This window comes from Camponotus vicinus, unplaced genomic scaffold (assembly GCF_025532165.1).
Source record: "Camponotus vicinus isolate PSW18456_S1 unplaced genomic scaffold, iyCamVici1.0 SCAF_1, whole genome shotgun sequence".
In the NCBI taxonomy this organism is placed as follows: domain Eukaryota; kingdom Metazoa; phylum Arthropoda; class Insecta; order Hymenoptera; family Formicidae; genus Camponotus; species Camponotus vicinus.
In genome coordinates, this window is record NW_028141945.1 from 13,703,157 (window position 1) to 13,716,532 (window position 13,376).

Below are 13,376 nucleotides of genomic sequence, written 5' to 3' on the forward strand. Positions count from 1 at the left end.
GAGCGCGCCCGATTTATAAAGAATATGTTTTTACTTTTTTGAAATAACCACTTCTCTAGTTTTTAAATGGGTGGTACGGGTGATCTGAAACACCCTGTATAAGCGAAATTATACATGAATGTTACATAAAATGTGCGAATACTTAAAAATTTCGAGACAAATCGAATGGGTACCCCTATATCAGTAAGATATTGATTAAAAGAAAAGAAATTATTAATTTAAACATTATAAGAAATAGAAACATTATAAGAATAAGAATCTAGAAAATTAATCCAGAATTAATGCTGCAGAAATATTGCAGAGACATTATTTTGTAATATTACTTTGGCAATGTTGCAACAACATTTTAACATAGCGAAAATGTATAACATGTGTTTCTTTACTTGCCGCTATGTGGCGACACCAAACTTAACTAACTCGTATTCGAATTTTCATCTAAAGTGGATATAAGGCCTACAAAGGACTAATGTAGTAATTATATTTCTTGTCTTGTGTCAGTTAAATTTCTGATAAACTGACTTGATTTATTTAATATTTTGAATCCTAATAAGGGATCTAGATTATTAAACAAATAATTTGTTTAATAATCTGAATCCCTCGTTGAGATTCAGAATATTAAACAGATTTTTTTTCATTAAATATATATATATTTTTTTTATTATCTTATAGAACATTTTATTTCATATTTTATTTTTGTTTTTCTGTACATTATTTCTATGTATTTTTCACATACACATATATGTAAATGGATCTTAACAATTTTTAAATAAAAATATGTAATTAATTCTAATTAATGTTTGTTCTTTTATATCATTGTAAGAGTATATAAAAACATAAATTAAGAAACTTGATATAAATAAAAGTTTGCAATGATTTTATTCAAGATAACATATTATAGTCATATCTAAATATATATATTTAGATATGACTTTACAATATATTATTGTAAATAAAATCATTGGAAGAAATAGTTTTTGATAGATAAATCTTGAAAGTTTATAAAAACATAAAATAAAAAATCTTGATATAAATAAAAGTTTGTAATGATTGTATTCAAGATAAGATATTGTAAAGTCATATCTAAATATATATATTTAGATATAATAAAATCTAAATATACATATTTAAATATGACTTTACAATATATTATCTTGAATACAATCATTACAAATTTTTATTTATATAAAGATTTTTTTATTTTATATGTTTTTTATAAACTTCCAAGATTCATGTGTCAAGAATTATTTCGAAAAAATGTTTTATATGCAATATTGCTACATGATTGCAGCAACGTTGCATTTTTTCAAATATATTACATTGCAATATTGCTGCGACATTTCGTTGTAATATTACAAAAAGCGGACATCTTAACGTTGCCGCAACTTTACAGCAATGTTGCAGCAAAGTTTCGCAACCGATTTGCAATATTGCAATGTTTCAATGAAATTATTCTGCAATATATTTGCAACCTTTCTGTGCTGTATGGGGAATTGAAATTTTTTAAATCTTGCTGATATCGGATTGGATTCGTCTCGCGCGCGCGAACGGTACCCCAAATTATATGTGTTCGCACATTTAACACAAACTCCAATAATGCATGTATTTTATTATTTATAAATATAATCGTTCGTAATCACATTTCAATAAAAAAGGTCGTTATATCCATTTAATTTTCAATAAAGAAATATATTTCTTAATAATGGAAGAACATGTTTTCTGATATGCATATCAATTTCGTGAATTGAAGATAATGACGAGGGATAATTGTCGTTGATTTATTACTGAAATCATTGCTATCGGGAATAGTCCGGAAGATCCTGGATTCGTTCCCTCCTACAGTGAAGTTCCCGACATTCAATGGATCACTTAACTTTTCTTCGCAGATTGATCTTGCGAAATCTGATGTAGAAACAAGATGTTAATCGTTCTCCATTTTTAAGATCGCTCCTCTTTTTATCAGATTACTGATATGTCACTCGCGTATCTGCAATTGAATATTCTGAATATTATCGATTTATTTATTCGTTGCGTTTTATCGCGAATTTTAAATCGCGATTTATCTTATAATTTAATCGTTGACTTATACATTGAAGCTTTGTTTATCTTTCCACATCTTTGAATATTGTTTTTAATAGTGCAAATTGCTGGTAGTGCAAATATTTTCTTTTATAATTTAAAAGACGATCGATTACTTTATTAATGACTGTTTTAATCGTGATTCTTTACATTATTTAAATCTTATTAAACTCTACTATTACATCGATTATTAGAGGGACTTTGAAAATCATTCGTTCCGTTATTTTCTATTAAACGTGGCCACAACGCGATTTTTAATTATATTTTAAAGCTTATAGAACTCATTTCATCTTATTCAGTATAATCATGCGCGAAATAGGATATGTATTTTATTCTCAATCGTGAAATTCGTATAAAGTCGCGTATTAATCGCAAATAAATCGGACAGTGAATTTTATGTTCATAAACAATACGGATCACAAATGTTTGCCAAAATATCTTCGTCTGTCATCATTTGTGTGATAATAATTATATCGCACGCGTGTCTATTGATGGTTTCGATTATCATATTATAAAAATTATGCGTATCTCGCAATCGAATATTCCGATTATTGTCGATTTATTTATTCGTCGCGTTTTCTCACAAATTTTAATTCGCGATTTATTTAGTAATTTAATTGTTGATTTCGAAGTTTATTCTACCTTTTCATTTTGAATATTTCCTTTGATAATCTATACAAAATGCGCCAGTAATGCAAATACTTTCTTTTACAATCGAAGAAACGATCAATAATTTTATTAATGACTAACTTTTATTAATAACTCTTTTGATTACGATTATTTACGTTATATAAAACTTATTAAATTCTATTATTGCATATCTATTATTAATAATAAATGTCGCGTAATTAATCTTTGCTAATCAGTCTCGTCTGGACTATGTAACAATTTTTAGTAAATTTTATATTATACGTATATTTTGGACATTTTCGTGTAATAAATTATTCCATGTAATAAATTATTTTGTATTAAATTTCGAATTATATTTTATATTAAATTTGTATTATATTTTGTCATATATTTTGTAATATGTATTTAGCATAAAAATATTATGCATAAAAATATTATATTAAGCATAAAAATATTATGTTGGTATGAAAATTATAATAAAAATATATAAAAATAATGTTAGCTATATTAAAATAGAACATATGAATTCTTTATATTTTATATAAAGGAAGAGACAAAATATTTTGCAACATCTATATTTTTCGAGTCTTAATTATAAAAACTTCAGAAGAATCAGTGATTAATTTGACAAATTCTATACATGTATTAATAATTAAATTTTCAAATAATTAAAAAAATGATTGATAAATATCAAAGATCAGTTTACTGCTAATTAAGAAGATTTATAGAAATACGGTTAAAAATGTTTTTATCCCACAGCAGGCATTTTGTGTTTTGTAAATAAAAAGATATAAATATGACAATGAATATAGAAAAATATTTATTTCATGGAAATTCGAGTAAAGGCATTAAGAGCTTAGTAATAGAACAAATCATCATGAACAAATTATATATTAATCATCGATAACTACATCAGTTAATCTAGAAATTAATAAAGCTATAATGGTAAATACATGACACGTATATATAAAATAATAAATTAATTAAAAATAAAAATATGAAAATAAAAAATGATGATATCAAGTGCGGACGTTTCGGCTTGTTTTCAAGCCATCTTCAGCGCAATAATATTGTTAAATTTAAGTTAAATTAAAGGCGAACGATTCGCAATGAGGTTGTATGGAGCAGGTACTTAAAGATTAGTGAAATTTCCTCAATCTGTGTGAAACAATCGAAGGTGTTGTAGCCATTAGGTACATCACTAGTTGATGATGTAGGACGACTACAAATATATCGTATCGATGTTAGATCCATGATGTTGAAGTTCACTCAGGTTATGCAATGCATTCTCGTTAAAATCTAGTAGATGAGGAATTCATAGTAAAAATCAACTATTAGGAACTCTCGAATGTGAAATAATTGTGTCAAGATTATCAATGTATATATGAAATTTAAATATGTTGAAATAATTTAATGTGTGTCACCAAAAGTACTAATTAAACTGTATAAAATAATTTCCGTTTGATGGAAATAATTTTGAATGTAATAATGTCACAATTAAATACCTTACATAGTCCTGAGTGAAATACCTTACATAGTCCTTTCTAGTTATCGATGATTAATATATAATTTGTTCATGATGATTTGTTCTATTACTAAGCTCTTAATGCCTTTACTCGAATTTCCATTTATTTTTTATAGTGAGCTGATTAATTACAATTATTTATTTCATCTTTGAATATTACAGTATCTTTCGCGATTGAATAATTTATTTACTATCAATTTACATGCATAAGTATCTTGTTATACAGCACTGGTGCGCTACCGGCATTTCGTGCACATAGCACGGAACAAAACCAGAAATTGTGCACATTATATATTACCCTCTGAGAACATTCATGGACGTTGGCTTTGTAGTTCCGCGCGGCGGAAGCCGACGCGATAGCCAATACAAAAGTTAGATTGAGTTCAACTTTGACGCGCGGTGGATGTTATGTATCTGCTGATTGGCTATCGCGTCGACTTCCGCCGCGCGGCAAGCGTTGCCGCGTCCTGTGTGCAGGAGCCCCAGTCTTCTCTCTGTTAAGATGATCTTAAATATAAGAACGGACTATGAATACCGGCCATTGTAGACGCCGCTTAATGTTCTGCTCACACTGCTTATTACCAGCGCGAGTTCTGATTGGGTTTCTGTTTTTCTGCTTTCTGCTTTATTGCAAACGTGTGAATGCACCCTTAATGACTATTTGAGGAACATTTTTAAGAAAAAATTAATTTTAATTAATTAAAATTGAGTTTTTTATATGTACTTAATAGCTCATACTGAGACAGGGACAAATAATCTCTTAACTTTTAAAGCACGTTTAAAATTTAAACATATATCCTATATGTGCCTTAAGAAATTGATCAATCAAATAAAAAGTTGATAAATCATTGATTTCATCAAGCTTATGTCAGAATTCTGAACATATCATCGTTAAAATATATTGTTCTATATTCTAGTATTTTATATATTTCCAATACATAAAACATCTTTTTGTGCCAACAATGCTTCTATTTTATAAATAAAATAAAAAAAATATTCCGAATAAAACGGAAGGAGAGTAAAAAATTTATTTAAAAGTATTATCATCCATCGAGTTTAGAGAAGCAGAAACAATCACTCACTCGAGAGAGTTCAAAAGAAAATAATTCGCTTCAATTTTCTCTTTAAGGATATATATATGACATATATTCAAACATTAAAAAAAAATTGTAAAAATTTAATAGATGATTTTGTTTCTTTTGAATATCCGTTCAAAACTTGAACATACAATTCTTTATTTCAAAATTATTTAATTTTTATATTTGATTATATAAAAAAATTGATTCTTATAAAAAATAATGTATCAGAACAATTATTAACAAATTTGATGGGAAAAAAAAACATTACAAGAAGTCGAATTTTTCATATATCTTAATGCCATTTTAGCAAATATATGTGAAAATTTTATTAGAAAATTCACTTTAATTTTACCTAAAACTGAAACAAAAAACATGAATAAGTACTTATAAAAATCAAAAAGTTTCCTAGGAAATAAAAGTTATATAAATTTGTCTTGCTTTGTTTGCACCTTTTAAGTATTCTTATCTATAAATTTTCTATCATCAATTAACAGAAAAATATTATACAAGTATATTCTTATAAATAAAAATGTTAAAAATTATATTACTTTGCAATATTTTACGTCATTTTATAATCTAAATCTATTTCAAACAATACTAATTTAAGATTTTTAAATAATTTTTTGTTACTGTTTTATATCTCATATATATATTCTTATACCTGCGTGATTAGAAATATCAGAATATAAAAAATTGATATTGCATAGAATTTTGACTAATCCAAGTAAAAAGAATAAAATTCTTTATGTTGATTAATTGTGCAATCTCAATCTTCTTTTATAGTTTGACTAATTTTGAGATTCCTATTTCTTCATTGCAGTTATATTAAATTATATCACAAGAGCAAAATCACATAAAACTTGAAGCGTTAATATTGTATCGTACACTTAATAGCATCAAGTTACTTAAAAACAAACTATTATTTTAGCCTAATTATAACTTAAAAATGAAAGAGATTTGTTATAATAATAATTATAATCAAAGATTTGTTGTAATAAAATTAAAGTTTTATTCACACTTTTTGTCTTTAATTTAAATCTCTTATAGAATAAAATCTTAAAATCTTACGTATCTCTTTTAATTCAGTAGAAAATTGTATGTCATTATAAGTTTGTTCGTTTTGCTTGCACTTTTTACAGATTCTTCGTTTTTTCTTTCTTTAACATCCGAATATATATATGTAAGCTGTTTTAAATGCAAAAAATTCTAGAGTGCGAGCAAAATGAATAGACCTTATAATTAAGAAAAATGGAAGCACGTCATGTACAGGGAAGCTTATATCAGTGTCACACTATATACACATACTTGCACATGTGTGCGTACAATGATCATGACATAACATCGATCCAAAAATACATTTAGCGATGTGAACACTCATTGAATCGACAAAGAGCTAAAGATTTGAGATTATGTGCCAAGTACTTTCTTACAAGATAATAGGTTTTTTTCTCCTAATTGCACTAGTTTATTTACAAGATTTTACATAAAATTGGACGAAAGACTCGAGAGTTCTTACACAATTACTTAAAATTTACGACGCTTCGTGATAATAAAGTCTGAGCGATTTATGAAGTGAAATTTTCTAGGCTTTCGGTGCTTTGTTATTTAAAAATTGTGAATATATATTCATATATCAGTTTACATGCCGTATATCTATTGAATCCAGTCAGTAGTCTTTGATTATTCTAATAAATTTGAACATTTGAATTTTGTGCACAAAAATACATTATTTTCAATATTATTTTTTTCCTTCAACTGCGATAAAGAGCGCCATCTATTTTGCATATCTTCTTATAATATATATATATATATATATATATATATATATATATATATATATATATTGCACGAGATGTTGAAAATATGTATGTACATAACATGACACGACCAAATTCGAAATTTAGTCTCCAGAAATCATTGAAGAATAATATAATCCCGAAAGTGTGACTTTTACATTTCAATAAGATTTCTTCTGTCTTCCTCAACCGCGAGAATGCCATTGTCTCTACTTTGCACGTTTTCAACTTTATATAATATATCGTGACAAAGAGGACATCGATCTTGAACATATAGCCATTTTCGCAAGCATACACCGTGAAAATAATGGTTACATTGGGTGATCTTGGCGCTCTGCATTTCCTGATAGCAAATTGCGCAAACATCATCTAGTTTTTCAAGCTGCTCGGCCTTTGCTTCTGGTAAAGAGTTGATCTTGTTCACAGCCGTACGTCGCTTCATAAATACGCTCCATCCGGCCTTTGCTTCGCACCAAATGTTGAAATAAGCATGTATACACATCATGATGGCACGAATAGCTCCACCAGACTCGAAGACTAGTATCCAGAAACCGTTGAAGAACAGTATAATGCCAAATGCAAATTCTACAGTGTTGCCGAATGATCGTATAATGTATACACAATCATCGAATTGTTCCCAGAACGCGCTTCTATACGCGTCGATCAGAAAGAGTGAATAAATTGCCAGCGAGACCACTACTTTGACTATTACTTCGATGCTGAAAACCGATACGGCCAATAACCACGTGCTGACAGTAAAGTGAGACCAGAGGAATATAAGTAATGATACCGGAAAAAATATAAGAAAGGCACAAACTGCCAAAGCTCGCAAATGCCTGTGTAGAGCTGGATTATGAGAAGCACTGAGCGACATTAAAAGCGGATTCACTATATTGTGCACAAAATGTAAAATTGCCGTGAACAATAGGCAGAAATTACGATACAATCGTACTAGACGCTTTTCTCTATCAAGACTTGTCAGTCCAGTCTGCAAAGCAAGAATGTAGAACAATATAGCGGACACTGTGCCAATACTCTTCTCATCCTCATCTTCTGTTAACAGTACCCATTGGAAGAAACAGCCAATATAATGGCAAATAAAGGAAATTATGCTGGTCATACCGAGAACAGCTGTCAAAGTTTCGCAACCATTTACCAATAGCGTCCTGATCATGACGTAATAATTAAATGTTTCTTCGCCATAATGATTTCCCAAAATTTGAATGACCTGTTCTCCCACTCGTAACATCCAGAATGTTCGAAGTACGCACGGTACGTTTAGACGCATCCATTCTGTTTCCGCGAGAGCGGATAAACCGTAATTGATTATAAAGTTGCGCGCATGTCGATAGCCCATGTAGAGTGTTTTTAACATAGACATGCCATTATACCAGATGATAAATTTGCACACAGCTAATGGAATCAACGTCGCACATACTGGCGCATGATATAAATATTGTACCTAGAAAAAAAAATATATACATTTGATATTTCATTAACAAATCTAAAATATTCTTTCTTCCAAATTATTTTTTTCACCGATATTTCTTTAAAAAAAAAGAGGGGGGGGGGGACTTACCGGTAAGGGATGAATGCCCAAAATGGATGGTGACATAAAACTCAGTACAAGCAGTTTTTGTACTACAGGATGTTTTGGGGCAAGATGAATGTAACAAAAGATACTGGCTAACAAACATTGTAGTATATAATTTTGAATAATCAGTAAGCCTGGACCATTATACAGAACATCTGATAAATTCAAGGATAATATGTTGTCAAGTATGCTGGTTGCAGATTCATGAGAATTTATATAAGTTATAATTGCTTTCATTGTACTAACATTTGACCAATATGATACAAATATCACCCCAACGGATATTAAGTATAAGTATACAATTATTAAATGTCTAGTACATAACATAAATGTGTATAAAGCTACAAGGCATCCTGAAAAAATATAATAAAACTATGAGATACAATTAATTTTTAATATAAATTTTGTGAAAATTTTAGAGAAATTTAACAATAAATGTTATTTCGTTTTGTAATTTTTAAATGTAAAGGAATATATATTTTCTGAATCTATATATATGCATAATTTTTCTTTTTTCCTTGTTTCTCAATAGTTTAAGCTGCAATCAGAAATTCACATGCTTAGTATGAAAAATTTTATTTGTACAAAATAACAATAATTATCTAAAAATCTCTAGAGATTTATATAAATAAAATGCAAGGATGAATCAGAGATTTCTATTAGATATTTTACCAAAATAGATATAAAATTATAGATACATAAAGAGACATAAAATAATATTTCATGTTTTGAAAAATTTTGTTTATATATAAATAAAAGTGCTTACCATCATACATAAGACAATTTTGTAAATTTACTGACTGCAACCTTGATTTTTATTAAAGGGAAAAAAGTTATATATATAATTTATAAAAATTACAAATAGAAAAATTTTACTCACCCAAACAACAGGATAAAAACTTGAATATGATTATCAAATAAGTTTTATAAGCAAAACGAGTCAAGTCAAACTGCTCCATCAGGAACGAGTCTGTTGTAACTGCAGAAATAGAATTAACAATTCCTACATTGATAGTTTTGAAACTATTTTCAGTACTCTCCAGCACAATATTGTCGTTAGGTAATCCAAGACTAATTCTGAGTAACTCATCGATTATAAATAGTGGTGGCACTCTCATTATAACATCAGCAAAGCTGAGGATCCTTTCTCTCAATGAAGTCTCCATTCTGTTAATGTTGTAATAAAAAACGTCGAGGAAGACACGTTTTTCATGCACGGCTTAGTATTGTATATGGAAGCAGCATTTCGGAATTCAAATACAAAAGCTTCACCTATTACAACATAAAAATTAATTTTATTTTTTACACAATACATATAATTCTACAAAAAAATATACTCAATATTTAATTTAATATTGAATATTTATATTATTATATTATAAATTTATACTTAATATTATATATTTTTTAATATTATATATAATATTATAAATAAAAAAACTTTAAAAAAAATTATTTTTTACCGATTTTCAAGTTAATATTTTATGTTAATGCATGCATACGTAAGATTTGTCCAAGAAAAATTCAACTCCACATCAATTTAAATTTTTGACACTTTCTTTTTTCTTTGCATGAGGTTACCTGTCAAAATGTACACTACATACATATATCTATTGCATCATACATATGCATGTATAAAAATAAAAACCTTATGTATTTCTGATTAGTTTATATAGTTGTCTGATTAATTTACAAAATTAATTTCATTACACGTATTTTTTATATTATTGATTGATTTTTAAATAGAAATCTTATATATATATATATATATATATATATATATATATATATATATATTTGTGTGTGTATACACAACATACATAATTAAAATATTTAATTATATATAATTTTAAAATATTTTAATAATGTATAAGTTAAAAATAAAAATAACTTTATTCCACTTTCAAAATTATATGTCAAATATTTATTACATTTTTAATCCAGTGTAGAACCAATAATATTGCTAAGGATCAAAAGTATAATATTGATACAGCTTTAATATAAAAAAAGCAATCATTCCTTTTGGTTATATAATAAAGGCACGCTTAAATTTTTTAATAATTAAAGCGAAATATAACGGCATCATGTTTTTGAAAATAGAAGAAAAATTCCTTTCACTTCTCTCTTTATTCAAATACGTACAATATTATATAATCACATAAAAAAAGTGGCAGTAAAAGAGGAAAGGCAAGCGTAAGAAAAGGGTAAACGTAAATAATAATTCTAACGGTAAATCATAACCTCAAAATAGCATCTTTCAAAATCTGTTCTCAATACAATGAAATATGAGTTTCTCAAATTTAATACATGCTCGTGAGAGAGAATAAGGAATACTTTTTTCCCCCACAAAATTAACATAAACTGGTTTTTTTTTCTTCGCGAAGATCGACCGATGAAAAATCTTATCCGCAAAAATTGCTGAGGAAAACTCACCGAACGGCGAAAAACACCGAGAAAGGAAGTCGATTCACAGGTTACATTTCGTAATGGTGCACTTGACCGCAATGACTTGACGAACATTTATGAATGACTTTGAATAACTCGAATCGCGAATCGAAACGCGAGGCACGCACATTCTAGCGTTCATATCTCGTTTTCTTATGACGTTTCACGACGCCATCGTCTGGTCATAATTCGTCTCATTCTTTTATATTCTAGGGACTCTAATCACAGCTGTCAGAAGTCGCGACTCTCTGAAAGAGCGGCATTTTTTGGAACTACTTTTAACGAAAGAAGAAAAAAAGATCATATGACAAAACAATAGAACATGATTACTTTTTACTTATTATACGAAAATTTTTCATGTTTTTGTCAATCGCGACACCTATGTTAGGGAAATTATATACGTAAAATAAAAATATAATTTGTCAGGGTTGAGCATTTATTAGTAAACTATAATAGTCTATGTATGTTTCGTTATGTTGTATATACATAGTTTAAACGTAATTTAATTTTTATACTTTATGCCATAAAAAATCTCAATAAAGGATTTAATAAATTGGATTTCATACTGACAAAAAAAAGAGAAAATATAAGAATATATATATTAATATTATACATTAACACTATTTTATAATTACTGTTTGTTTGAACTGATAATTTATAATAATATACATAGTTTGTATGAAAAAAGTCCATGTAAATATGATGTAGATAATACATAAAATCGTGTAAACATAATTTTGAAATTTATGGCACAACCCTGTAATTTGTATAATAAAAGTTGTTTTTCTCTGACGTGATATATATATATATATATATATATAATGTATAAAAAAAATTGTGTATACAGGGTGTCCGATTCGTGAGGGACCAAACGAAAAGTGATGATAGATTGGGTCAAACTAAGAAGAAAAGTCCTCTACCATTTTGCAAAATTCGCAATAATTATTAAGTAATAAGCAAAAATGTCTCGGTACATGAGAAGCGGTAGACCGCTTGTAGTGCCTGATTATTAAGTGATCAAACGAAAAGTGGTGATAGATTGGGTCAAACTGAAAAGAAAAGTCCTCTACCATATTGCAAAATTCGCAATAATTATTAAGTTATAGGCAAAAATGTCTCAGAGTATAAGAAGCGGTAGACAGATCGCTTCTCATGCGCTGAGACATTTTTGCCTATAACTTAATAATTATTGCGAATTTTGCAAAATGGTAGAGGACTTGTCTTTTCAGTTTGACCCAATCTACCACCACTTCATTTGATCACTTATTAATCGGACACTGCGAGCGATCTACCGCTTCTCATGCGCCGAAACATTTTTGCTTATTTCTTAATAATTATTGCGAATTTTGCAAAATGGTAGAGGACTTTTCTTCTAAGTTTGACCCGATCTATCATCACTTTTCGTTTGGTTCCTCACGAATCGGACACTTTGTATATATATATATATATATATATACACACACACACACAATTTTTTTTCTTTATAATTACGTCGGTCTATTTTCACCGTCCAGGTTTCCTTTTTTCTTTTTCTTTTTTTTTTACATAAGATCAACGATTGTATTTCTCTTTGGATATATGTACGTGAAAAAGTTGAAGAGAGACTCGATTATGTTCGTTATGAGAAATCTTACATCCGGATTATTGCATGATCGTATTAATAAAATAGAGCTTCAATCTCTTCTGTTATTAATATGTAATACAATAGCTTTTAACATCATATCGAGACAGATCTCGCGTGCCAAGATTCTATCATGTTCAGCATCAACGTTGAAATTGTCTCTATATGAATGCAATAATAATAGAGCATTTTTATAATTTTGCAATTTTCTCAATGTATGTTGTATTATTTTATTTTTCGTTAATAAACTATAAATTTTGTGTGGAGGAGTCAGGAAAAAAGTATAGGTACAAAATTAAATGTAAGCATATATAATTATATATAAAACATGTTCATGTATGTTTTTCTTTCCTTTGTATAATCTCTATATATGCGAAAAAAATAGAATTGAAAAATTAAAAAAAAATTTTTGCATTGTTTTTCTTAGAAAGGTTTTTTAAATTTATATTTTTCTTAAAAAGAAAAAAAATGCAAAAATTATTCTAATTATTCTAATGTACAGAAATTAGATAAGAGAAAGAAAAACATATATAGAGGATTTTTTTCTATATATAATTATATATATAATTATATATATTTATATTTGATTATAGTTGGATTTTATGTCAGG

At 27.8% G+C, this 13,376-nt stretch overlaps 1 protein-coding gene across 3 annotated transcripts; it reads right to left on the minus strand.

Annotated features, from left to right (window-relative positions):
• Positions 1-6,295: 6,295 nt before the first annotated feature.
• On the minus strand, positions 6,296-11,373 carry Trc8 (TRC8 ring finger protein). 3 transcript variants are annotated; one of them, XM_083107280.1, is made up of 4 exons: positions 11,134-11,373; positions 9,581-9,972; positions 8,686-9,053; positions 6,296-8,568 (listed from the first exon to the last, which is right to left on the minus strand). In XM_083107280.1, exons 2-4 carry the CDS (start codon positions 9,864-9,866, stop codon positions 7,261-7,263), a joined length of 1,962 nt encoding a protein of 653 aa, XP_082963406.1. In that variant the 5' UTR covers positions 9,867-9,972; positions 11,134-11,373; the 3' UTR covers positions 6,296-7,260. The 3 variants fall into 3 exon arrangements, with proteins under 3 accessions (XP_082963406.1, XP_082963416.1, XP_082963423.1); XM_083107290.1 differs by lacking the exon at positions 11,134-11,373 and adding an exon at positions 10,203-10,290; XM_083107297.1 differs by lacking the exon at positions 11,134-11,373 and adding an exon at positions 10,164-10,182.
• Positions 11,374-13,376: the final 2,003 nt, after the last annotated feature.

Bases quoted from the DNA above. Each gene is read 5' to 3' on its own strand.
- Trc8 (XM_083107280.1), bottom strand. From the start codon at position 9,866: ATGGAGACTTCATTGAGAGAAAGGATCCTCAGCTTTGCTGATGTTATA. The intron at 9,054-9,580 runs GTGAGTAAAATT...ATATTTTTTCAG, and splicing joins GTTTTTATCCTGTTGTTTGG to GATGCCTTGTAGCTTTATAC. The intron at 8,569-8,685 runs GTAAGTCCCCCC...TTTTTTTTCTAG, and splicing joins TGGGCATTCATCCCTTACCG to GTACAATATTTATATCATGC.